Genomic DNA, 24,208 nt, shown 5'->3' on the forward strand with positions numbered 1-24,208 from the left:
CATGTCTCTACGAACTATATTTGCGGCTCTAGCAAGACAAACTCCATCACTGTCAGTGTCGTGATCACATGCCTTCTGAAGGGCTGAGCCAACATCCTGGTTGAAAGCAAGCAGAATATCTCGACCGGACATGTGCTCCTCTAGGTCTGGAAAATATGTCATGATTCGATCTTTGAGTTTGGTGGAGTGGACACGCCTGGTCAAGACTGTTCCAAGCTGTTCCAGCCTGGTGGTGTATAGTCTTGCTAGGTCTACCAGCTTGAACACTGGTGTCACAAGAGCATCTGTGCGGGCATCATCGATGTAGGACACTAGCTCTCCAAGTGCTATACCGTGATTGATATCATCTTGTTCATTCAGTGTTGTGCTTGTGGCCCTTGCTTTGTTATAAAGTGACACCAGACACTTCACGTGGTACTGTGCATCTTGTGCTATAAGGTCACCTGCACTCAGTTTAGCAAGAAGTGCCTGATCTCCTAGTTTCAGGGCAGCTGTCCTGACATGTTTATCGAGGTCGAAGGTGGAAGCTTTTCGCAGAGAATTAGTACCCGCTGGTTTGTCACAAAAGAAACACTTTTCAGGCTGTGGCTGTGTGTGGTCTACATGTACTCTGTGACGGGTGTACTTTCTTGAGACACTTGCGGTTTCTTCACTAGACGTTTCTCTTTTTTGTGCCCGATGCAGTTCAGTTTTGTTGTATTTCAGTCTGCATGAATCATGCCACTTAGCCTTGTGGCTCTGGAAGGTTGACTGGATACCTTCACCATCGTCCAGGCGGGACAGTTCTAGAGATTTTGGCAGGCAGCCCATCTGGCTGAAGGTGAGGAGATAATCTGCAAGAGTTTGGTATCCGGACCCTGTGGTTCGCTTGGAATCAGCTGGACAGGCAAGGGCCTCATCGGTGACCTCCTGACATAACACACACTTCTCCCAATCTGTCAGATAAGGCATGTTTGTTCCAGATGTACTAGGGCTTTGGGGGTCTAATAGCTTGAAATTTTTGTTGGCCATTGTTAATTAAGCATTATCCACCACCACCATCCAATCAATATACAAATTGGGAACCAAATCTAGGTAGCTACTACAGTCAATGAGCGAAGGTGCAGTGCAGTCGAGTTATCATCTGAAAAAGAAATACATACATTATTATCATAAATATAGTAATTCGCTTTCGTAACTTTTCACTAGCCTTGCATTGCTCCTTATAGTCACCTAGTCTATGATAGGAAAGTTCATAAAGCTACATCAAAGTTGTTCATATAAAGGTATTGAACCAAAATTACACCCAGGAGAAATCAGATAGTCATGCAAAGTTAAATAATTAAACCGCTAGACCAGTCCTGTCTATTGCAATGGTAAACCATTTGTTCTGCCCCTTATAGGCCACCGTAGATTCCAATTTTGAACCCAGTATGAAGGTATTGCATAGCATGTACATGACAATTTATAATATGCTCATTACATTGTGTTTCAATAGCAGCACAAATGACAAGTCTGAAATAATAGGTAAATATGTCCTTCTTAGCCGCCATTTTGTAAAATGGCCGCCATTTTGGGCCAAGGAGAAATCTGGAATGCCCCTACATCCAAATTTCACTGTAAGGGTATGCCCTAACTGTGTGCCAAGTTTCATGCTTGTATCATCAAAGGCACAATTCTACCACAATTCTTCACATGTCTGCCGGACTAGAGTTGGTTGGTTTTTACAATAAACATCTTCTCGGACGAGTTTGTGTCTTGCCCGTCACTTCGTCCGTCTCAAGCAAGAGCCCAGCTCTTCATTACTGTATTTAAAATACTAGGGCATTGCCCGTACTATATCTATATCTAAAATTATATCCCCCCCCTCTATTTACATGAAATGGTTTGGTCCAAAGCGAACGGCTTGCGAGTACGGTGACAATCCCCCCCCTCTATTTACATGCAATGGTTTGGTCCAAAGCGAACGGCTTCCGGAGTTTGGTAAAGAAATCGCCATCGCGTGCACAAACGTGCAGGAAAGCGAATGAATCGCAAATTCGGTTTTATTAGTTTTAAAACATAGTTTAACGCCAACATAGTTTGCAAACGTGAAATAAATGAATACGCTCTCAAATGTGCCATCCGAGGCAGAGTGTGTCCTCCACGTTCGGCACACGCGATCGTTCGCTGCTCTCTGATTGGTTGAATCGTTTTTTGGACATAGCTCGGTAAGTAATTGTCCGATTAATATGAAACCTTGAAAAGGCACATCCTCGGGTCCCCAGCAATATACCTGGCAAGTTAAAAGTATATCGGACCCGTGGTTGTCGAGAAACAGCGGTCACAGACAAACAGACGTACAAACGTACAAACGTACAAACGTACAGAGATTACTGGAATTATAGATAGATTTCCCGCTCTGATAAAAACACCAGATAATTGTTATTAAAATCGATGCTTTATTCCGATTAACAGTTTGGGTTGTTTAACGAACGTTTGTAAAGTGAAATCCCGTGACTGGTTTATCGTAACATACGATTCAAATACGAACACGTGATCTTTCACAAATTTGTCTCAACGGGACACGACATTTATCATGAACTTTTTAAAATCACATTTTCCACAAATACAGTTATACAGTGCAGTATTATCATTGTGTTGTGTTGTGTTGTGTGGCGAAACCTTGTGGAGAAGAAGAATTACAAAAAAATCGTAACCAACGTTTACCAGAAAAAAGTATTTAAAATTTTACATTCCAACATCGACCGGACTCCAACGTTAATTTAAAAATAATTTTGCGTTCCGTATGAGGTTAATTATAATTAGGTATAGAGGAAGGGGCGGGGCAAATTCGGATGGTTATATAAGGTGGATGCAGGGGCCGTTTGCGTCCTTTTGCGTCATTCGTTCTTTGCGATTGTGGTATTTCGGTATCGTTCGTTTTTATTTGTTCTAGTCAGTACTTGTCCGCTCTTATTTGTTCTAGTCAGTTATTGTCCGCTCTTATTTGTTCTTGTCCGCTCTTATTTGTTCTTGTCCGTTCTTATTTGTTCGAGTTCGTTTTTATTTGTTCGAGTTCGTTCTTGTCCGTTCTTATTTGTTCTTGTCCGTTCTTATTTGTTCTAGTCAGTTCTTGTCCGCTCTTATTTGTTGTAGTCAGTTCTTGTCCGCTCTTATTTGTTCGAGTCAGTTCTTGTCCGCTCTTATTTGTTCTTGTCCGTTCTTATTTGTTCTTGTCCGTTCTTTGTTCTTGTCCGCTCTTATTTGTTCTTGTCCGCCCTTATTTGTTCTTGTCCGTTTTTATTTGTTCGAGTTCGTTTTTATTTGTTCTAGTCAGTACTTGTCCGCTCTTATTTGTTCTAGTCAGTTATTGTCCGCTCTTATTTGTTCTTGTCCGCTCTTATTTGTTCTTGTCCGTTCTTATTTGTTCGAGTTCGTTTTTATTTGTTCGAGTTCGTTCTTGTCCGTTCTTATTTGTTCTTGTCCGTTTTTATTTGTTCTTGTCCGTTTTTATTTGTTCTTGTCCGTTCTTATTTGTTCTTGTCCGCTCTTATTTGTTCTTGTCCGCTCGTTCTCGTTCGTTCGGTTGTTGCGATTGGGCTATTTCGTTCCCGTTCGTTGCGATTTCTGAGGAGTGAGGTGGAAGAAAGACATGGAAGTCCAAGTCGTCAAACTCTTACAGACTGTCTTGGCTACAAATCCGCTGGGGGTCCTGCTGGACCAACTTCAGGAGGAGTACCACAAGTTGACGGCAAAATCCATCCCGTACAAGAGTCTGGGATTCGACAACCTGAGGGCTTTCTTGGAGACCCGGCCCGACGTGGTGTCCATTCGCTTGGACAAATACCGACAGGTTGGACTTCCATTACCGTACATTACTTATTTTATTACAATTGATTCCCAAATTTTGATTATTTTAGTTGTACTTTTGTAACGTTTTCTTTTTCGTCGATCGCGTTGTTTTATCGAACACCTTCGGTCTCATCTGTCTGACCTTTTTTTCTTTTTTTCCGCCATTGCGACGCAACACTAACAGGTGCAACAAGCAACGTACTGTTTCGTTTGTGGAATTATTTGATTGTATAAATATAATACTTTATTATTTGTGTATGGAGGACTATATGCAATAAAGTTAACGTTTTGCCGCAAAAATAGCAAATTTTAAATTGCTTTGAATTTGTAACAAATTCGAATTTTATGAGCCTCGACTTTGTATACCAAGAAAGTCTGGTGTATTGCTCCAAAATGGCGCCTTTGAACGTTTGTGTATTGCGGTTGATTTGTCTTGTCGTTGTTCAGTGAGTGGGGCGAACAAGTCGGGCGGGAAAGGCAAAGTCGGACATTCATTCATTTACCTCAGTCGATCTACGTTCGTTCGTTCATTCTCATTCATTTACTCGATGCAACTTTCGCATCACAAATTGTTATTGTTATTATTATTAATTATTATTATATTCACTCTGATTTGGAATCAAAATTCGTGCTGCTGCTTTTGTTGCAGGTTAAATGTTACGGTGCCATGTCGGTGGAAACTCAACACCTGACAAACATGATGTTGAAGCAGAAGAAGGTTTCATTAAAACATGCTAGCAAAAGAATGCTCGTCGCCAATCGAGGTTTGTTGAAATTTTTTGATTCCTTTATTGTTAACTTTGAGATTGAGGTTATTTATACCCTGTTTGTGCTCAACATTGACCCAGAATAATTGATCAAGGTTTAATATTGTTTGAATGAACTGTTCAATTTTCACCTTTACAGAACACCACCACAAACCTATATTTCCTGCACCTGTAACATGTATACCTGTTCTGTGGTGTATTCACATGTAATGTGTAAACAGGTCATTTGCTCGCATGTGCAGTGTGGGCCCATGTATGTGCAGTGTGGACCCATGTTGATTCACATGTGCAGTGTGGACCCATGTTAGTGCAGTGTGGGCCCATGTTGCTTCACATGTGCCGTGTGAACCCATGTTGCTTCACATGTGCCGTGTGGACCCATGTTGCTTCACATGTGCCGTGTCGCCTGCTCGCGTGTACCGTTCTGTGTGCTGTGTGGCCTGCTCGCGTGTACCGTTCTGTGTGCTGTGTGGCCTGCTCGCGTGTACCGTTCTGTGTGCTGTGTGGCCTGCTCGTGTGTACCGTTCTGTGTGCTGTGTGGCCTGCTCGCGTGTACCGTTCTGTGTGCTGTGTGGCCTGCTCGCGTGTACCGTTCTGTGTGCTGTGTGGCCTGCTCGCGTGTACCGTTCTGTGTGCTGTGTGGCCTGCTCGTGTGTACCGTTCTGTGTGCCGTGTGGTCTGCTCGCGTGTACCGTTCTGTGTGCCGTGTCGCCTGCTCGCGTGTGCCGTTCTGTGTGCTGTGTGGCCTACTCGCGTGTACCGTTCTGTGTGCTGTGTGGCCTGCTCGCGTGTACCGTTCTGTGTGCCGTGTCGCCTGCTCGCGTGTGCCGTTCTGTGTGCTGTGTGGCCTGCTCGCGTGTGCCGTTCTGTGTGCTGTGTGGCCTGCTCGCGTGTACCGTTCTGTGTGCCGTGTGGTCTGCTCGCGTGTACCGTTCTGTGTGCCGTGTGGTCTGCTCGCGTGTACCGTTCTGTGTGCCGTTTGGTCTGCTCGCGTGTACCGTTCTGTGTGCCGTGTCGCCTGCTCGCGTGTACCATTCTGTGTGCCGTGTGGTCTGCTCGCGTGTACCGTTCTGTGTGCCGTGTGGTCTGTTCGTGTGTGCTGTTCTGTGTGCCGTGTGGTCTGCTCGCGTGTACCGTTCTGTGTGCCGTGTGGTCTGTTCGTGTGTGCTGTTCTGTGTGCCGTGTGGTCTGCTCGCGTGTACCGTTCTGTGTGCCGTGTGGTCTGCGCGCGTGTGCCGTTCTGTGTGCCGTGTCGCCTGCTCGCGTGTACCGTTCTGTGTGCCGTGTGGTCTGCTCGCGTGTGCCGTTCTGTGTGCCGTGTGGTCTGCTCGCGTGTACCGTTCTGTGTGCCGTGTGGTCTGCTCGCGTGTACCGTTCTGTGTGCCGTGTGGTCTGCTCGCGTGTACCGTTCTGTGTGCTGTGTGGCCTGCTCGCGTGTGCCGTTCTGTGTGCCGTGTGGTCTGCTCGCGTGTGCTGTGGTAATGAGAGCTTGCGCATGCTGTCATGTTTAAACCTTTGCAACCTGCTTATTATCTGTATTTGGCTCACCCAAATACAACAAACGTCTTTATGGATATATCTGCCCCATTCAACATGAATATACAAGCTACTGTACTGTAAAATACTCATTACAGGTACTGTACATTATCGTGCATTTAATCGAGTTTGTTGTTGTACACCGCTCCTTTCCTATGCCATCTCCAGGCATTGCAAATCGTCATTGCCGGGCACCAAAGGGGGCTCGGCAGTGACGCACGCTGAAAGAGAGTACTCAGTTTTCACTCTGGTTTCTTTCTTGTTGTACACCGCTCCTTTCCTATGCCATCTCCGGGCATTGCAAATCGTCATTGCCGGGCACCAAAGGGGGCTCGGCAGTGACGCACGCTGAAAGAGAGTACTCAGTTTTCACTCTGGTTTCTTTCTTGTTGTACACCGCTCCTTTCCTATGCCATCTCCAGGCATTGCAAATCGTCATTGCCGGGCACCAAAGGGGGCTCGGCAGTGACGCACGCTGAAAGAGAGTACTCAGTTTTCACTCTGGTTTCTTTCTTGTTGTACACCGCTCCTTTCCTATGCCATCTCCAGGCATTGCAAATCGTCATTGCTGGGCACCAAAGGGGGCTCGGCAGTGACGCACGCTGAAAGAGAGTACTCAGTTTTCACTCTGGTTTCTTTCTTGTTGTACACCGCTCCTTTCCTATGCCATCTCCAGGCATTGCAAATCGTCATTGCTGGGCACCAAAGAGGGCTCGGCAGTGACGCACGCTGAAAGAGAGTACTCAGTTTTCACTCTGGTTTCTTGCTTTCTTGTTTTCTTGCTTTCTTGTTTGTTTGTCCGGACGATATCTCAGCCATCCTTTGAGCTAGGAAGCTGAAATTTCGGCACAATAGTGAGCAAGTCCGTTGTCAAAAACGGTATTTTTTTTTTTTGATTAATCAATAAATTGAGGAGTTATTTAATTATTAGCGATTAATTAAGTACTTATTTAATTAATCAAATTTCCTTTCTCTTCTGACCATTAACTCAGGCACCTTTTGAGTTAGGAAGCTAATATTTGGACATGCCAATGACCAGGTGATTTGGCTGCAAAGGATATTTTTGATTTATTAATGAATCACTTAATCGATAAATTATTTAATTATTCGATTAATGACAAATTTTTTTTTTTTTTTTAAGTTACAGATTCTGATGAAATAGTGGTAGTTTATGTGTTCTCTGACCAAATGGATTAATAATTTAATTTTTTTATGATTATTATTTATTTATTTTCATTATCAATCATTTATTTATTTTCTTTCTCATTTGGCCAATATCTCAGGCACCTTTTGAGCTGGGAAGCTAATATTTGGACATGAGTGACCAAGTGATGTGGCTATCAAGGATATTTTTGATTTATTGATTAATCATTTCATCTATTAATTATTTATTGATTAATCGATTAATTATTTATTGAGTAATCAATTAATTATTTAATTATTTATAAATGACTTATTTAATTAAATTTCTAAAAGATACATCTTCGGATGAAGCACTAGTGGTTTAGTTATGCGATTAGCCAATTGATTATGAAAATATTTTGTGATAATCTTTTATTGATTTTAATTATACAATTAATCAATCAATTAGTGTACACCTCTCCCTCCCAATGCAGCCTCAATGAGCTGCACTGCGGTATTGCCGGGCGCCGGAGGCGTCCCGGCAATGCCGCGCTGCAGCATATTTAATTATTTGGCATGGGGCGGTGTGTACCTTGAATGTATTTGTACTTGTTTATTTACTTATTTGCTTTATTTTTCTCTATGTTCAACTTGAGTGTGAATGCAATTGGGTTTATTTATTTATTTTAAACAGTGTAGTCCGTCGTGCAAAGCCATCTAGAAAGAACAGTGTTTGTCTGTCTGCATGGATGTGTGTGTCCCTCTCAAATGTACACCAATCAGACCTGAGTATCTGGTCACATGCCGGGTGATGTGACGTGATTACATCTGTCATTACGGCGTGCGATGGCTGACTCCACACACTGCCCTTTCGATTTCTATGCCGTCAAGGCCGAACATATCCTTTAACCTGCCATGTATCACAATCACCATGCTCTACCTTTACGTTTTTCATTGTGAAACGCAAACGACGATTGTTAAAATGACCAACAAATATCGAAAGCATCGGCGTTACGGGTCTTCCAACAACGACACATGACGTATCAGCGACACATGACGTATCAGCGACACATGACGTATCAGCGTTAGACCATGCCTTCAGGCCGCTTTAGACAAATTATCCCAGATTTCCTAATACAGTCGTATTGTTTTCGTAATACTAATACTGTAGTATTGTTTTCATAATACTAATGCTGTAGTATTGTTTTCGTAATACTAATACTGTAGTATTGTTTTCGTAATACTAACATTGTTAATAATAATGTAGTAAATATATTCGTAACACTGCAATTCCTTTGTCATGACTAAGGTCACTGGATTGAAGTGGTGTATGGTTCGTTCATTGTTGGCTCTAAACATTTAGATTTAGAATAAACCAGTGTCTCGATGCAATCTCTTCACTTCCATGGTGACAAACAGCTTAGAGACTTGGAGTACTTCAAAAAAAAAATTAATCCTTATATTATATGCTAACAGGTATCTCCACTCAGGTCATACTATCCTCAACTAAAGTATCAAACAAGCCCGGCTATGACACTTTGACCTGTCTTGTTCCACACCGTTCCTTTCCTATGCCATCTCCAGGCGCTGCATAACGTCATTGCCGGGCACTGAAGGGGGCTCGGCAATGACGCGTGCTGAAAGGGAGTACAGTACCCAGTTTTCACTCTGGTTGTTTGTTGTACACCGCTCCTTTCCTATGCCATCTCCAGGCGCTGCATGACATCATTGCCGGGCACTGAAGGGGGCTCGGCAATGACGCGTGCTGAAAGGGAGTACAGTACTCAGTTTTCACTCTGGTTGTTTGTTGTACACCGCTCCCTTCCTATGCCATCTCCAGGCGCTGCATGACATCATTGCCGGGCACCGAAGGGGGCTCACCAATGACGCGTGCTGAAAGGGAGTACTCGGTTTTCACTTTGGTTTCTTGTTTGTTTGTTTGGGCGATATCTCAGCATCCTTTGAGCCAGGAAGCTGAAATTTCGGCACAATGGTGAACAGGTATTTGTCAAAAACTGTATTTTTTTTTTATTGATTTATCAATTAATTGATTCGTTATTTAATTATTATCAATTAATTAAGTACTTATACATTTCCTTTCTCTTCTGGCCATTATCTCAGGCACCTTTTGAGCTCAGAAGCTAATATTTGGACATGAGTGACCAAGTGATGAGGCCATCAAGGATATTTTTCATTTATTGATTAATCAATTAATCGATTAATTATTTAATTATTCGATTAATTACTAAAAAAAATAAAATAATCAGTTACAGATTCTGATGAAATGGTGGTGGTTTATGTGTTCTGTGACCGAATTGATTAATACTTAAATTTTTTAATGATTATTATTTATTTATTTTCATTATTAATCATTTATTTATTTTCTTTCTCATTTGGCCAATATCTCAGGCACCTTTTGAGCTGGGAAGCTCATATTTGGACATGACAGTGACCAAGTGATGTGGGTATCAAGGATATTTTTGATTTATTGATTAATCATTTAATCGATTTATTATTTATTGATTAATCGATTAATTATTTATTGATTAATCAATTAATTATTTAATTTTTTATTAATGACTTTTTAAATTAAATTTCTAAAAGATACATCTTCGGATGAAGCACTAGTAGGCCTCAAGCTGACACCGTGTATCGTTCAATCCCGTTCCGAGGTCAGAGAAACTAAAAAATAATCACTGGTAATCTGAGTACGTGCCGAGTTGTAGCACATACAAAAAGTTTAACTAACAGATCCTGCCAGTTTGAAAGTTTTCCACGCGTTTATGTCGCACTACTTTGTCTTGCATCGAAGGCACTAATTTTGAATCTAGGCCTATCAGAACACTTGCTTGGGTCACATGACAAACAAAATGGTGGCGCCCATGTCGCGCTGAATGTTTAGTCATGGCCTCGGGAAAATCGCGTTTAAAGTGCTTCATGCACTTTGAACACATCGTGAATGACATAACTTCGCCGTTTACGCCTCTTAGATGGAGTAAATATCGTGAATGTCTTTCAGACGTGGCTGCAATTGGACGGTGAGTGTCACAATCTTGCCAACAGACACCAGCATCTGGTCAACATCGACTTCACCAACACCTCCACGAGTCTATGATACACCTCAAGGAGTATAGGATCTAGCTCCACGAGTCGAGGATACACCTCCACGAGTCTAGGATCTACCTCCACGAGTCTAGGATCTACCTCCACGAGTCTAGGATCTACCTCCACGAGTCTAGGTTCTACCTACACGAGTCTAGGTTCTACCTACACTGCTAATTATACCCCAAGTTATTGTGCAGGGTGGGACGAAACGAGCTCTGTTGTACAATGTCTGCATCGGTGGGTGATATTGGATATGCGTCTGCCTGCGTTCAATGTCAACTCACTGTTTCCGTTTGATCTCGATTAAAGGTCACATGACAGAGGTAAAACCTCAGATGTTTCAAACTCGAGTTATGATCTGCAAAAATATTTTCAAAGGGCACATGTCCTGTTACACCCAAAAATTTAATCTGTCCATCTTTGCACGGCAGGCCATTGTGGTGTCAAATTTGGTTGTTGTTGTATCACTTCGGACAGTTCTCTCGAACAAGCCCGTGACACAAAGACAGCGGATCGATCTCCCAGAAACGACCCAGAGATCCCCCACATCTAGGATGGTGTGACCCACCTTCACGAAGTCAGGGCCACGTCAGAGTTGGAGAAAGAGAGAAACAGGGACAAGAGGGAGAGGGACGGTCCATGGGGACCAATCGGCACTCTGACCCTAATAAAGTGCTGACCTGACGAATCCGGGCAGCAGGACAGAATGGGGAAGATTTTGTCCCCGAATTGTATTGGGGGGAGGAGGGGGAAGGGTTCGACCACCATGAAGAAGCATCCGCGATATTTACTGTGAAGTTTGATTGAAATCCCTTCTCTCGTCCACAAGTTGTGGTAACCAAGATTTTAAATTAAAGGCCATGGTCACATGACCATGGTCCCTTTGACCTTTTCAACCCAAAATCTAACCAGTTCATCTTTGCATTACAGTTCATACCAATTTTGTTATCATACCAATTATTACAGTTCATACCAATAAGCCAATCCCATAAGCGGTTATTCTGGAAACGAAAGTCTGGTACGGACCGACAACCGGACGGGCAACCGTCCTGCGGAGGCATAAAAACGTGCACTGTATACTAATTTTAATAATAAAATACTCACGATCACCTTGCTGTTCTACCTGAGCTAAATAATTGCTGATTAATTCTACCTGAGATTTTTCAAGTATATTGCTTGATCTTGTGCGTTATTCTGTCTGTTTGTCTGTCTGTTTTTCTGTCTGTCTGTTTTTCTGTCTGTCTGTTTTTCTGTCTGTCTGTTTTTCTGTCTGTCTGTCTGTCTGTCTGTTTGTCTGTCTGTCTGTCTGTCTGTCTGTCTGTCTGTTTGTCTGTCTGTCTGTCAGTCAGGTGCCTACAGGTCACAATTTTCAACCGATCTTCATGAAATTTCACCAAATGGTAGAGTTGATCATAAGCAAGAAGCTTATTGTTTTTGGGATCAAAAGGTCAATAGGTCAATAGGTCAACATAGGCCAAAGTAGTGCTGTTAGCTAGATTCAAAATCCCGTCTCGGAACCGTCTCGATAAATTTTCAATTTTCATAACGGGATCTCGGTTCGGCTCGGTTCCCGGCAAAGTAAAAAAAATAAAAATAAAAATAATAATAATAATAATAATAAATAAATAATAAGGCTTCAAAAATAATGGAATTTCATTACAATATATAAACAACAATGAAAAAAATTCATTTCTGATGTTGAGTACTTAAATTCCGACAGCTTCCATTTACCGGGATGAAATAAAATACACCGCCTACATGCACATGATCGGCCACCGACGGGACCGGGTTATCTCATTACAGTTTGTATTGTCGTGTAATTTCTTGCTCGGAATGTCAGAGAGAGGGAGAAAATGTTTCTGCCCAGGCATATTCGAGTCCCGGTTGGAGTTTCATTATCATTTTGTGAGTTGTGATCGCCAAGGGGCTCGCTCCCCCCCCCCCCTCCTTATTTTGACTCTGTGACTAAAGTAAACGTAATCAACTTATCAGGCCTAAAGTGGAGATAAGATAACCAAAATACTTTCACATTCAAACCGTCAAACCAAACCCCGAGGGATTCTTACAATTTATAGATTTAGCGTTGCAATTAAACATAAACGTTCATCAAAAACTCATTTCATAAAACTACATAATGTATTGTACTTGTATTAATACATTGTGTGTAGAATTATCCATTATAAACGTGTTTTTAATCTAAATAAACATCGTCCCTCCATTCACGGGGCTCGAGCGAGTCCCTCGATATTAATGTGCAAAAGACCCTAGCAACCACATTCCGTAACTCGTCTCCAAGGACGGACACGTGACCGCAGCGAGGCGGGGCGAGGCGGAGTGATACAGCGGAAGGATTCAACGGTTTAAATAAAGCAGCGACGCGGCGGATTTTCATTGGGACCCTTATCCTGATTTCGTTACTTCCGCCACCAAAGGTGGATGGAGGTTATGTTTTCACTCCTGTCTGTTTGTCCGTTTGTTTGTGAACACAATATCTCAAAAAGTTGTGGACGGATTCGGACGAAATTTTGTGGAGATGCAGCGTGTGTGACAAGGACGACATGATTAGATGTTGGTGAAGATCCGGATTCGGAATTCGCATTCGTTTGCAGTGCATTGTTTGTTGACGAGGGTAAAATCCTGGAACAGTGAGTTTACTTTATCTATCATCGTTTGTGTCAGTTCAGCTGCACTTGCGAAAAATGATGCTTGTGCAGAAGCAGAGTAATGAAAGCAAGGCTCAATAAATGCCTCTATTATGGAAAATATCTGCAAGAAGTTGGAATTTTAACCGGGATTTTTTTACCGAGAAATTGCGTCAGTCACTTTATCTCGGGACCGTCCCGAGACCGTCTCGAAAGCCGAAACCGCCGGGATTTCGTCCCGGTCTCGGCTCGGTTGACAGCCCTAGGCCAAAGTTCACCAACTTTGTCGAATTTCTAAAATCCTCAATTTTCATCCGATTGCCTTGAAATTTTAAGAAGATTTGTGCTACTTGAGCCCGTGGACATTCAGAATTTTCGCATACATCGAAGCCTGTATCTTTGCGTATTGGAATTGACACGACGGTGAATAAACTATCATGCGCTTTACTTCAGGTGTGTGCCTTATTATTATTTATGGATTGATACTTATTGTATCAATGGATTATCATGTATTCATCGGATTCATACCGCCGACCATAATACCAAGCTTCCCTACTCGACATTCACGATGCTATCCCTGGTCATCATGCGGTCCCCATATGCATCTGGAGGCATTTTTAGTGTCGCCCCCTTCATCCGTTGTTTTCCAGGCAACCACAAAACGTCGTCAATAAGCAGTATCCCTTCCATATGCCAAGCTTACCCATTTTCGAGAGGATATCTCTGATGGTTTCGAAAATATTTTGGGTTAATTTCGGAGAAATTCATTGAATTTTACAGTAGGTATGTACGACAAAAGTACATTTTTTACATTTCCGCTGTATGATGCATGCGTAAGTAAGAGCCTTCGAAACTGACAGGGCCACAGAACCATGGGAGGTCTGTGCCAAGCATAAATTCCAAGGCTGAATTATATGTACTAATGGAGATTCCACGCCGCAAAGTCGGCACCGCAACTAAAAATCCTCCTTTTTGACTCTACCTGACCTAGTTTGACGTGGCCGTTCACGGAAACTGGCAGCATTTCAGAGTTAAACTTTTAACACAAGGTCAGGCATTTACATACAATAAGAAAATGCATGGAAATCGTAGTCCCACGATTTCGGAACGAAACTCATTTTTTTGGCACTATTTCAGGCCTTGAGGCCTATAGTGGTTTAGTTATGCTATTAGCCAATTGATTAAGAAAATATTTTGTGATAATCTTTTATTGATTTGAATTGTACACCGCTCCTTTCCTATGCTATCTCCAGGCATTGCAAATCGTCATTGCCGGGCACCAAAGGGGGCTCGGCAGTGACGCACGCTGAAAGAGAGTACTCAGTTTTCACTCTGGTTTCTTTCTTGTTTTCTTTCTTGCTTTCTTGCTTTCTTGCTTTCTTGTTTGTTTGTCCGGACGATATCTCAGCCATCCTTTAAGCTAGGAAGCTGAAATTTCGGCACAATAGTGAGCAAGTCCTTTGTCAAAAACGGTATTTTTTTTTTTGATTAATCAATAAATTGAGGAGTTATTTAATTATTAGCGATTAATTAAGATCTCGCGAGATCTCGATCGGGGCGGTCACGGATTTTCGAAGCTGTTCCACGATCTTCACGCACGCTCGAAGCTAAGTCATTGTCACATTTGTATTCTTGTCTAAACTGTTTATCTTCCGTGTGTGTACCTTTTAAGTGTCCCTCGGTAGTTTTATCGGGGTTAATCTTTCATACCTGTAAAAAATAGTCGAGTATCTCGTGCCGCGCGCGGCCACGCGGTCTAGTTGTTGAAGCTTCCGACCTGGAGGCTTGGTTTCTCTCCGGGCATCCAAAGTGGTTATTTTTTCATTCGTGTGTTTGTCAAATTTCAACTCGTTACTTTATCGTCCATGCTTTATTGTTTGCTTATAGTTAGTTTTGGTTTGAATTTCCTGTAACTCGTAATTAATTAATCCTGTTCTGCGCCTCGTGTGCGGCCTTGTACCCCTGTCGGTGTTTGTTAACTTAAGTCCCCTACATCGTGTTTTGCTTGGCTCTCAGTTTTTCCCTTCTACACCGAACGTAATACTCTGTCTAACGTTTTAAATCCCCACCCCACCCCACCCCCCCCCCCCAAAAAAACAAACAAAAAAACATTTATTTTTCCTTTCTCCACGTGTGCCGTTGTCTCATCCTGTACTTTCTGTCCAGGTGTATCGCGGTGCTTTTCGCCCCGCCCCCATTATCTCCTTGCCATCCACCTTTTGCCCTGTTCACGTGACTCGTGGTGGTCCCTCTCGGCCCTCCCCCCGTTGGTATTTTGTGCATATAAGATTGTTCACGGTTCTGTTTAAATATTATTTTAAATATGTTTAACCTTTCCCCTTCAGTGGTTTATTCAGTGGTATATTAGAACACGCTGTTTTTCTTCCTATTTAAAAGGCTTTTCTCAATTTCCTCTCCAACTCATTCCACGTCAAAAAAAAGAAATTCAATATCTTATACGTCTCCCTCACTACATGGTCTAAATTCACATTCATTCCATCCCTCCTCCATCGTTCTGAATCGGATTGCTAACTTGAAAATCACAACAAACCCAATTTGTTATCAATGTTCATCTTTCATTAATCATCCACTTTCTAAACTCCCCTCTTGCCCCTCCCCTCTTGCCCCTCCCCTCCAAATCCCCCCCTTGCACCTACACTCCTAAACTCCCCCCTTTCCCCTCCACTCTTAAACTCCCCCCTTGCCCCTTCACTCCTGAACTCCCCCCCTGCCCTTCCCCTCATAAACTCCTCCCTTGCCCCTCCCCTCCAAATCCCCCCCCCTTGCCCCTACACTCCTAAACTCCCCCCTTGCCCCTCCACTACTAGACTCCCCCCTTACCCCTCCCCTCCTAAACTCCCCCCTTGCCCCTCCCCTCCTAAACTCCCGCCTCACTCCTCCCCTTCAAAACTCCCCCCCAACTCCTCCCATTCAAATCTCCCCCCATACCATTCCTCTCAAATTCTCCCTCCTCCCCCCTCCTCAAAGTTGCCTCCTCCCCACCTCGTCTCCCTTCTATCTCATGCCTCCACCCCCCCCAACCTTCTACTGTCCCATGCCCCCCCTCAAACAACCCCTCACTCTGCCTCATCCCTTCACCACCAAACCTTTCATCCTCCTCATCCTTCCTTTTCTTGGAACTCTTCTGTAATCTCTGACACACTATCAACTGCTCTCCCTACCTCCCCCTCTCATCCTTCATCTTACCCTACTCCTCCCCTCCCCTGTCCTGTACCCGATGCTCCCCCTCTCTCTTCTTTAACGGTATGGACCTCAAACATCCGGGGCCTTCGCTCAAACCTGACTGATCTCTCCATACAGGTTGCTTCTGACAATCCAGACTTGATCTGCTTAACAGAGACTTTCCTCCTTCAAGATGTCTCTGATTCCTCAATATCTCTTCCTGGTTACTCCCTCTTCCGGTATGATAGACGTGAGCCTCGTCCTGGTGGTCGGGTGGCTATCTTTATCAAAAACTCTCTTCCTCATTCTCCTTGCACTGCCCTCTCTCCTCCTCACCCTCAGGAGTACCTCTGGCTACGGCTTCCTCTCCGCTCCCACCTTTTGTTCATATGTGTTCTGTACCGTCCCCCAAACAGTGATGACTCAATTTACATTTCACTCTCTGACAACATGGACCAACTTCTATCCACTCATCCCAACTCTCTCTTCCTCATATGTGGTGACTTCAACTCTCATCATGCCACCTGGTTGGGTGTGGGTTCCTCTCTCACCAGTCATGGCACCTCAGCAAAGGACTTCTGTGACTCACTGGGATTGACACAATCTGTCAATTTCCCGACCCGGATCTCAGCCAATGGAGTTTCTTCTCTTCTAGACTTGGTTATGACAAACTTCCCTGCTAATGTCTGCTGCTCTTCTTCTGCTCCAATCGGTTCTTCTGATCATGTGCTTGTCAAAGTGGACATCTCTCTGGCCATTCTCAGAGAGCCTCCTCAGCGTCGAAGAGTCTGGCATTTCACTCAGGCCGACTGGGACGGGCTTCAAGCAGCCATCAATCGTCTGGATTGGTCTCCCATCTCCACTGCCTCTGACATCAATTCTTCCTGGGAATTCTTCCAAAGCAAACTGATCTCTCTCATGCACAGATTTATCCCATCTCGTCTTCAGTTGTCTTACCCTTCCTCCCGTCCATGGTACACCGAATCTTGTGGTGAGGCAGTTGCCCTGAAACAACTTGCCTTTGCCTCTTGGAAGGCTAATCCAACTGAAGGCAATCTCAGTTCCTTCCACCAAGCTCGGAACAAGTATGTGTCTACCCTCAGGAGTGCCAGGAAGCACTATCTCTCCTCACTCAAGAACGAACTCTCAAACCTGTCTCCTTCCTCCAAATCCTGGTGGCGTCTGGTCAAATCCGTTTCTGGTGTTTGTTCCCCCTCCATCCCCTCCCTTACCTCAAATGGCCACACAGTTGACATCGCACGTGACAAAGCCGAATGCCTCAACTCTGTGTTTGCCTCAAAATCTTTAGTCCCAAACCCATCTCTCTCTGTTCCCACCTTTCCCAGTCGAACCCAACTGCTCCTGGACTCTGTGTCCTTCTCTCCTGACAAGGTGGAGGAGTTTTTGTCTAACCTCGACTCTGATTCTGCAACTGGACCAGACGGCATCAGCCCACGGGTCCTAAAATCCTGCTCTGCCACTCTATCTCACCCTCTCTCTGTTCTTTTCACCCTATCTTTTGCTCAAGGTCATCTGCCAGCATCCTGGAAATCAGCAAACATTACCGCTTTTCACAAAAAAGGTGCAAAAACAGATCCTTTTAACTACAGACCAATCAGCCTGCTCCCAATTATCAGCAAAGTCATGGAATCCATCATTGCTTCGGATATGAAATCTTTCCTCTTCTCCAATGGCTTGATCTCTGATCATCAATTTGGATTCAGACCAGGTCACTCTACTCTGGACATGCTGCTTCTCCTGTCTCAACAATGGATGGAGGTCCTCAATGCCAAACAGGAAATTAGAGCTGTCTCCCTCGACATATCACGTGCCTTCGATACGGTCTGGCACCCAGCTCTGCTCACCAAACTCTACTCCTATGGTATCCTTGGAAATCTCCATGCATGGCTTGCGGACTTCCTCTCTGGTCGTAGTCAACGTGTGGCCCTGAATGGATTTCTCTCATCTCCCCTTCCTGTTCAGGCTGGAGTTCCCCAAGGCAGTGTGCTGGGCCCTGTGCTTTTTCTGGTCTTTATCAATGATCTCTCCCTGGTGTTGGGCTAGCGGCTAGGGTGTCAGCTTAGGATACTAGGATCCTGGGTTCGAAACCCGGTCGATCGCTGAATTAACGCCAGGGGGGTTGACTCAGCCTGTCATCCTTCCGAGGTCGGCTAATTGAGTACCAGTTCACTGGTAATTCCCTGCTTGTCGTTAAAGGCGGCAAAAAGGGTTGGCGTCAGGAAGGGCATCCGGCCGTAAAACATTGCTTCAAAAAGGGGACCGAAAAACAACAACTACCACGGTTCCCGAAAAAGGCCAACCCCCGCTTGCGGGGAAAAATGGCCTCTAAAGGTGGTTTTTTAAATATTTTTATCAATGATCTCTCCAACTCTCTGGAAAATCCTCTCTATCTCTTTGCTGATGACTCCACTCTCTGCCGCTCCATTCCTCTTCCCTCAGATCGGCAGTCTGCAGCCTCCTCACTCTCTGAAGACCTGGACAAAATCACAGACTGGTCAAACAAGTGGAACATGTCTTTCAATCCTGACAAATCTCACACTCTTACTATGTCTCTCCGAAAAGATCGACTGGACAACCCTCCCATCTACTTTCTCAACAATCCTCTCCAAGAAGTTCTGTCGCTCAAGCTTTTGGGTCTCACTATCTGCCATGATCTTTCTTGGGAAAACCACATTTCCAAGCTGGCCTGCAAAGCCAGTCGCCGACTGGGCATCCTCCGTCGCGCGAAGTCCTTCCTAGGCACACCTGAGCTCCTCACCACATACAAGGCTTTCATCCGCAGCTCAATGGAATACTGTTCTCCCCTATGGGCTGGTGCTCCTGCCTCACACCTAGCTCGGCTTCACGCTGTTGAAACCAAAGCTTTCAGAATCATTGGAATCTCCCGCGATGAAGCTATCTCTGAGGGCCTTTCACTCACTCACCGCAGGCATGTAGGTGGTCTTTCTGTCTTCTACCGACTCCTCTCCGGCCTTGCTCCCCCAGCTCTCTCTGTGCTCTGTCCCCCAAATATTCCTACAGGTCGCACAAGATCTGCCAGCAAGCCTCTGATGGTTAAACTGCCAAAATCTCGACTCTCTGCTCACCTTCACTCCTTCATTCCTCTTTTCTCCCGCCTCTGGAACAAACTCCCACACTCCCTTCAATCCCACTCCTCCCTCCAGGTCTTTAAAACAGCTGTTCACCACCATCTCTTATCTTCCCCCATCCAAAACCTTGATCTTTTCTACCCCCGCTAATTCACCCCAGATCCACCTTGTTTGAAATTCCAACTTCTTTCCTGGAAGTCCTGGCAGTGTCCATATGTTTTATACCTCCCCCACCGCCCCCTTCCCATGCCCCCCCCCCCAAAGCCCTCGCCCTCTCTCAGATCTCTCGATGTCTCCATGTCTCTCGGTCCCTGCTCTCAAATGTTGTGTTTGTGTCCTTCCCCCTCTCTCCCCATCTTGTCTACCGCTCCCGATGTTATACGTTTTATGTGTCGGTTTGTCTTTCTGTGTGATTAATGTTCGCTCTTTCACGAGCCTCGATCTTGTATACAAAAAAAATAAATAAATAAATAAAGTACTTATTTAATTAATCAAATTTCCTTTCTCTTCTGACCATTAACTCAGGTACCTTTTGAGTTAGGAAGCTGATAATTGGACACGCCCATGACCACGTGATTTGGCTGCAAAGGCTATTTTTGATTTATTAATTCATCGATTAATTATTCGATTAATTACTTAAAAAAAACATTTTTCCCAGTTACAGATTCTGTTGAAATGGTGGTGGTTTTTGTATTCTGTGACCGAATTGATTAATAATTAAATTTTTAATGATTATTATTTATTTATTTTCATTATTAATCATTTATTTATTTTCTTTCTCATTTGGCCAATATCTCCAGCACCTTTTGAGCTGGGAAGCTAATATTTGGACATGACGGTGACCAAGTGATGTGGCTATCAAGTATATTTTTCATTTATTGATTAATCATTTAATCGATTAATTATTTATTTATTGATTAATTAATTTTTGTTTTTTTATTAATGACTTATTTAATTACATTTTTAAAAGATACATCTTCGGATGAAGCACTAGTGGTTTAGTTATGCTTTTAGCCAATTGATTAAGAAAATATTTTGTGATAATCTTTTATTGATTTTAATTATACAATTAATCAAGCAATTATTGTACACCTCTCCTTCCCAATGCAGTCTCTGAGCTGCACTGTAGGATATTTAATTATTTGGCATGGGGAGGTAGAGGTACTTTGAATGTATCTTTACTTGTTTTTTGTTTTTTTTGGCTGTCTGTGAACAAGATATCTCAAAGCTGTGGATGAAATTTGGCAGAGAGGTAGTGTGTGTGACAAGGACGAAAAGATTAGATTTTGGTGAAGATCCGGATTTGGATCCGGTTTGTAGAATTTTTAAAAGTTATTCTACAGCATTGGGAGATGGGGCCAAAAATGATTTTTAGCAAGATATCACAAAAAGTTAGACAGATGTGGACGAAACTTGGTGGAGAGGTTGGGTGTCTGACCAGGATTCGATTTTGGAGAAGATCTGAATATGGATTTGGATACGAGAATTATTTATTTTTCAAGTGATTCTTCACCATTGAGAGATGGGGTGAAAAGCGATATATGAACATGATGTAAAAAAGTTATGGACGAGTTATGACTAAACTTGGCGGACGAATTGGTTTGGTGACGAGAACAAGACGATTAGATTTTGATTCAGGTCCGAATCCAGATCCGGCCTATCAGTGGGATAGAAACCAAAATCTGTTCAGCCTGGCGGAGATATGCGCTCTACCGAGTGCCGTTCTAGTTCATGTATTTAATTATGTGTCTTTGGCTGAAGTATTTGTGCCTGATTGAGGGGAATTGCCCTGGATTCGCACAAATGAATCGCGTCAATGTATTGTCTGTTTTACAAATTGTAAACATTGCAATTATCCCTCAATTTCCAAATGTTCCTGGATAGCGAAACGTGAATCCAAAACTTTTCCCATCATTTTAAAGGTTAAAAAACGGATTTGTTCCTGGTCCAACCATTTTGGATCTCCTTAACGTAATCTTTTTCACTCTACGTAAGGTAATAAAAGTACCGTTAGAAATGAGAACAAAAACCTGAAGTAAATGACATTTACATTAAAAAATCCAACTTTACGCTAAATGAATAGAAAATCCTTTTACCTTTTCGAGATGTATGTACTCACCACAAATGTGCAATGACTGTGAGTTTCTCGACCTTTACATTACCCAGTGCTTGCAAACCAAAGAGTGGGGTTAAGCGATCAGTTTGCGTGGGTACGTATGGCATTCATATGTCTGCATTTTTAAATGATCGTTTTCATGGAAACCGTTGTCTGATTGACACAAAATTTTCGCCATAGTATGCATCTACTCATGTGGAATTGTTTTAGTGATGATCATCATGTCATAGGTCACTGGTATGGGCACCATCTTGTTTAAATTATTTTGATAATTTTCTCGACAACCGTTAGTGTGTTTGACACAATTTTCACCATAGTGTGTGTCCACTCATGTGGAATTTATTAGTGGTAATTATGACATCATAGGCCACATGGTACGGGTTTCATCTTGGAAAAAATCGAAAAACTTTGCACCTCTATATCTCCAAAACTGCTCCATGCAAAAATGGAAACGTGGCTCATTGTTAAGAACTCCGCATGGGGAATAAGGGTTGTTAACGCTGACGTCATTGGTGCCTTCATTATGATGTCATAATTCAAGTTCAACACTTAATCTGACCAGATTGAAATTTCTTGTGTGATCTACTCTTGATTCATGTAAATTATGTAGTAAAAAGACAATCTTCTTGTTGTGAAAAATGTAAATTGAGGGATACCTGTATGCAAACTGTGAAAAGATCTGATCTCCCATCACCACTACCTTTCCTCCGTCGTGCGAAGTCCTTCCTCGGCACACCTGAGCTCCTCACCACATACAAGGCTTTCATCCGCAGCTCAATGGAATACTGTTCTCCCCTATGGGCTGGTGCTCCTGCCTCACACCTAGCTCGGCTTCACGCTGTTGAAACCAAAGCTTTCAGAATCATTGGAATCTCCCGCGATGAAGCTATCTCTGAGGGCCTTTCACTCACTCACCGCAGGCATGTAGGTGGTCTTTCTGTCTTCTACCGACTCCTCTCCGGCCTTGCTCCCCCAGCTCTCTCTGTGCTCTGTCCCCCAAATATTCCTACAGGTCGCACAAGATCTGCCAGCAAGCCTCTGATGGTTAAACTGCCAAAATCTCGACTCTCTGCTCACCTTCACTCCTTCATTCCTCTTTTCTCCCGCCTCTGGAACAAACTCCCACACTCCCTTCAATCCCACTCCTCCCTCCAGGTCTTTAAAACAGCTGTTCACCACCATCTCTTATCTTCCCCCATCCAAAACCTTGATCTTTTCTACCCCCGCTAATTCACCCCAGATCCACCTTGTTTGAAATTCCAACTTCTTTCCTGGAAGTCCTGGCAGTGTCCATATGTTTTATACCTCTCCCACCGCCCCCTTCCCATGCCCCCCCCCCCCCCAAAGCCCTCGCCCTCTCTCAGATCTCTCGATGTCTCCATGTCTCTCGGTCCCTGCTCTCAAATGTTGTGTTTGTGTCCTTCCCCCTCTCTCCCCATCTTGTCTACCGCTCCCGATGTTATATGTTTTATGTGTCGGTTTGTCTTTCTGTGTGATTAATGTTCGCTCTTTCACGAGCCTCGATCTTGTATACAAAAAAAAAAATAAAAAAAATAAAGTACTTATTTAATTAATCAAATTTCCTTTCTCTTCTGACCATTAACTCAGGCACCTTTTGAGTTAGGAAGCTGATATTTGGACATGCCAATGACCAGGTGATTTGGCTGCAAAGGATATTTTTGATTTATTAATTAATCAATTAATCGATTAATTATTTAATTATTCGATTAATGACCAAAATCTTCTTTTTTTTAAGTTACAGATTCTGATGAAATAGTGGTAGTTTATGTGTTCTGTGACCAAATTGATTAATAATTTAATTTTTTTATGATTATTATTTATTTATTTTCATTATTAATCATTTATTTATTTTCTTTCTCATTTGGCCAATATCTCAGGCACCTTTTGAGCTGGGAAGCTAATATTTGGACATGAGTGACCAAGTGATGTGGCTATCAAGGATATTTTTGATTTATTGATTAATCATTTCATCTATTAATTATTTATTGATTAATCGATTAATTATTTATTGAGTAATCAATTAATTATTTAATTTTTTATAAATGCCTTATTTAATTAAATTTCTAAAAGATACATCTTCGGATGAAGCACTAGTGGTTTAGTTATGCGATTAGCCAATTGATTATGAAAATATTTTGTGATAATCTTTTATTGATTTTAATTATACAATTAATCAATCAATTAGTGTACACCTCTCCCTCCCAATGCAGCCTCTATGAGCTGCACTGCGGTATTGCCGGGTGCGAAAGGCCGCGCTGCAGCATATTTAATTATTTGGCATGGGGCGGTGTACTTTGAATGTATTTGTACTTGTTATACAATTAATCAATCAATTAGGGTACACCTCTCCCTCCCAATGCAGCCTCTATGAGCTGCACTGCGGTATTGCCGGGCGCCAAAGGCCGCGCTGTAGGATATTTAATTATTTGGCATGGGGGCGGTGTACTCTGAATGTATGTGCACTTGTTTTTTTTCTTGTTTGTTTGTTGTACACCGCACCTTTCCTATGCCATCTCCAGGCATTGCAAATCGTCATTGCCGGGCACCAAAGGGGGCTCGGCAGTGACGCGCGCTGAAAGGGAGTACTCAGTTTTCACTCTGGTTGTTTGTTTGTTTTCTTGCTTTCTTGTTTGTTTGTTTGTTTGTCCGGGCGATATCTCAGCCATCCTTTGAGATAGGAAGCTGAAATTTTGGCACAATAGTGAGCAAGTCCTTTGTCAAAAACGGTATTTTTTGTTTTTTGATCAATCAATAAATTGAGGAGTTATTTAATTATTAGCGATTAATTAAGTA

The 24,208-nt window shown here is 43.0% G+C and overlaps 1 protein-coding gene across 1 annotated transcript in view; it reads left to right on the top strand.

Annotated features, from left to right (window-relative positions):
- Positions 1–3,431: 3,431 nt before the first annotated feature.
- LOC137429835 (tudor domain-containing protein 7B-like) overlaps positions 3,432–24,208 on the top strand; it is a 73,677-nt gene continuing 52,900 nt past the window's right edge. The window contains exons 1-2 of the mRNA XM_078779913.1: positions 3,432–3,814; positions 4,463–4,577. Of these exons, the coding sequence (XP_078636039.1) occupies positions 3,614–3,814; positions 4,463–4,577 (316 nt within the window). The 5' untranslated portion in view covers positions 3,432–3,613. The remainder of the gene's footprint in view (positions 3,815–4,462; positions 4,578–24,208) is intronic.

The sequence above is a fragment of the Myxine glutinosa genome, chromosome 6, assembly GCF_964187855.1.
Source record: "Myxine glutinosa chromosome 6, kmMyxGlut1.1, whole genome shotgun sequence".
NCBI classification, from domain to species: Eukaryota; Metazoa; Chordata; class Myxini; order Myxiniformes; family Myxinidae; genus Myxine; species Myxine glutinosa.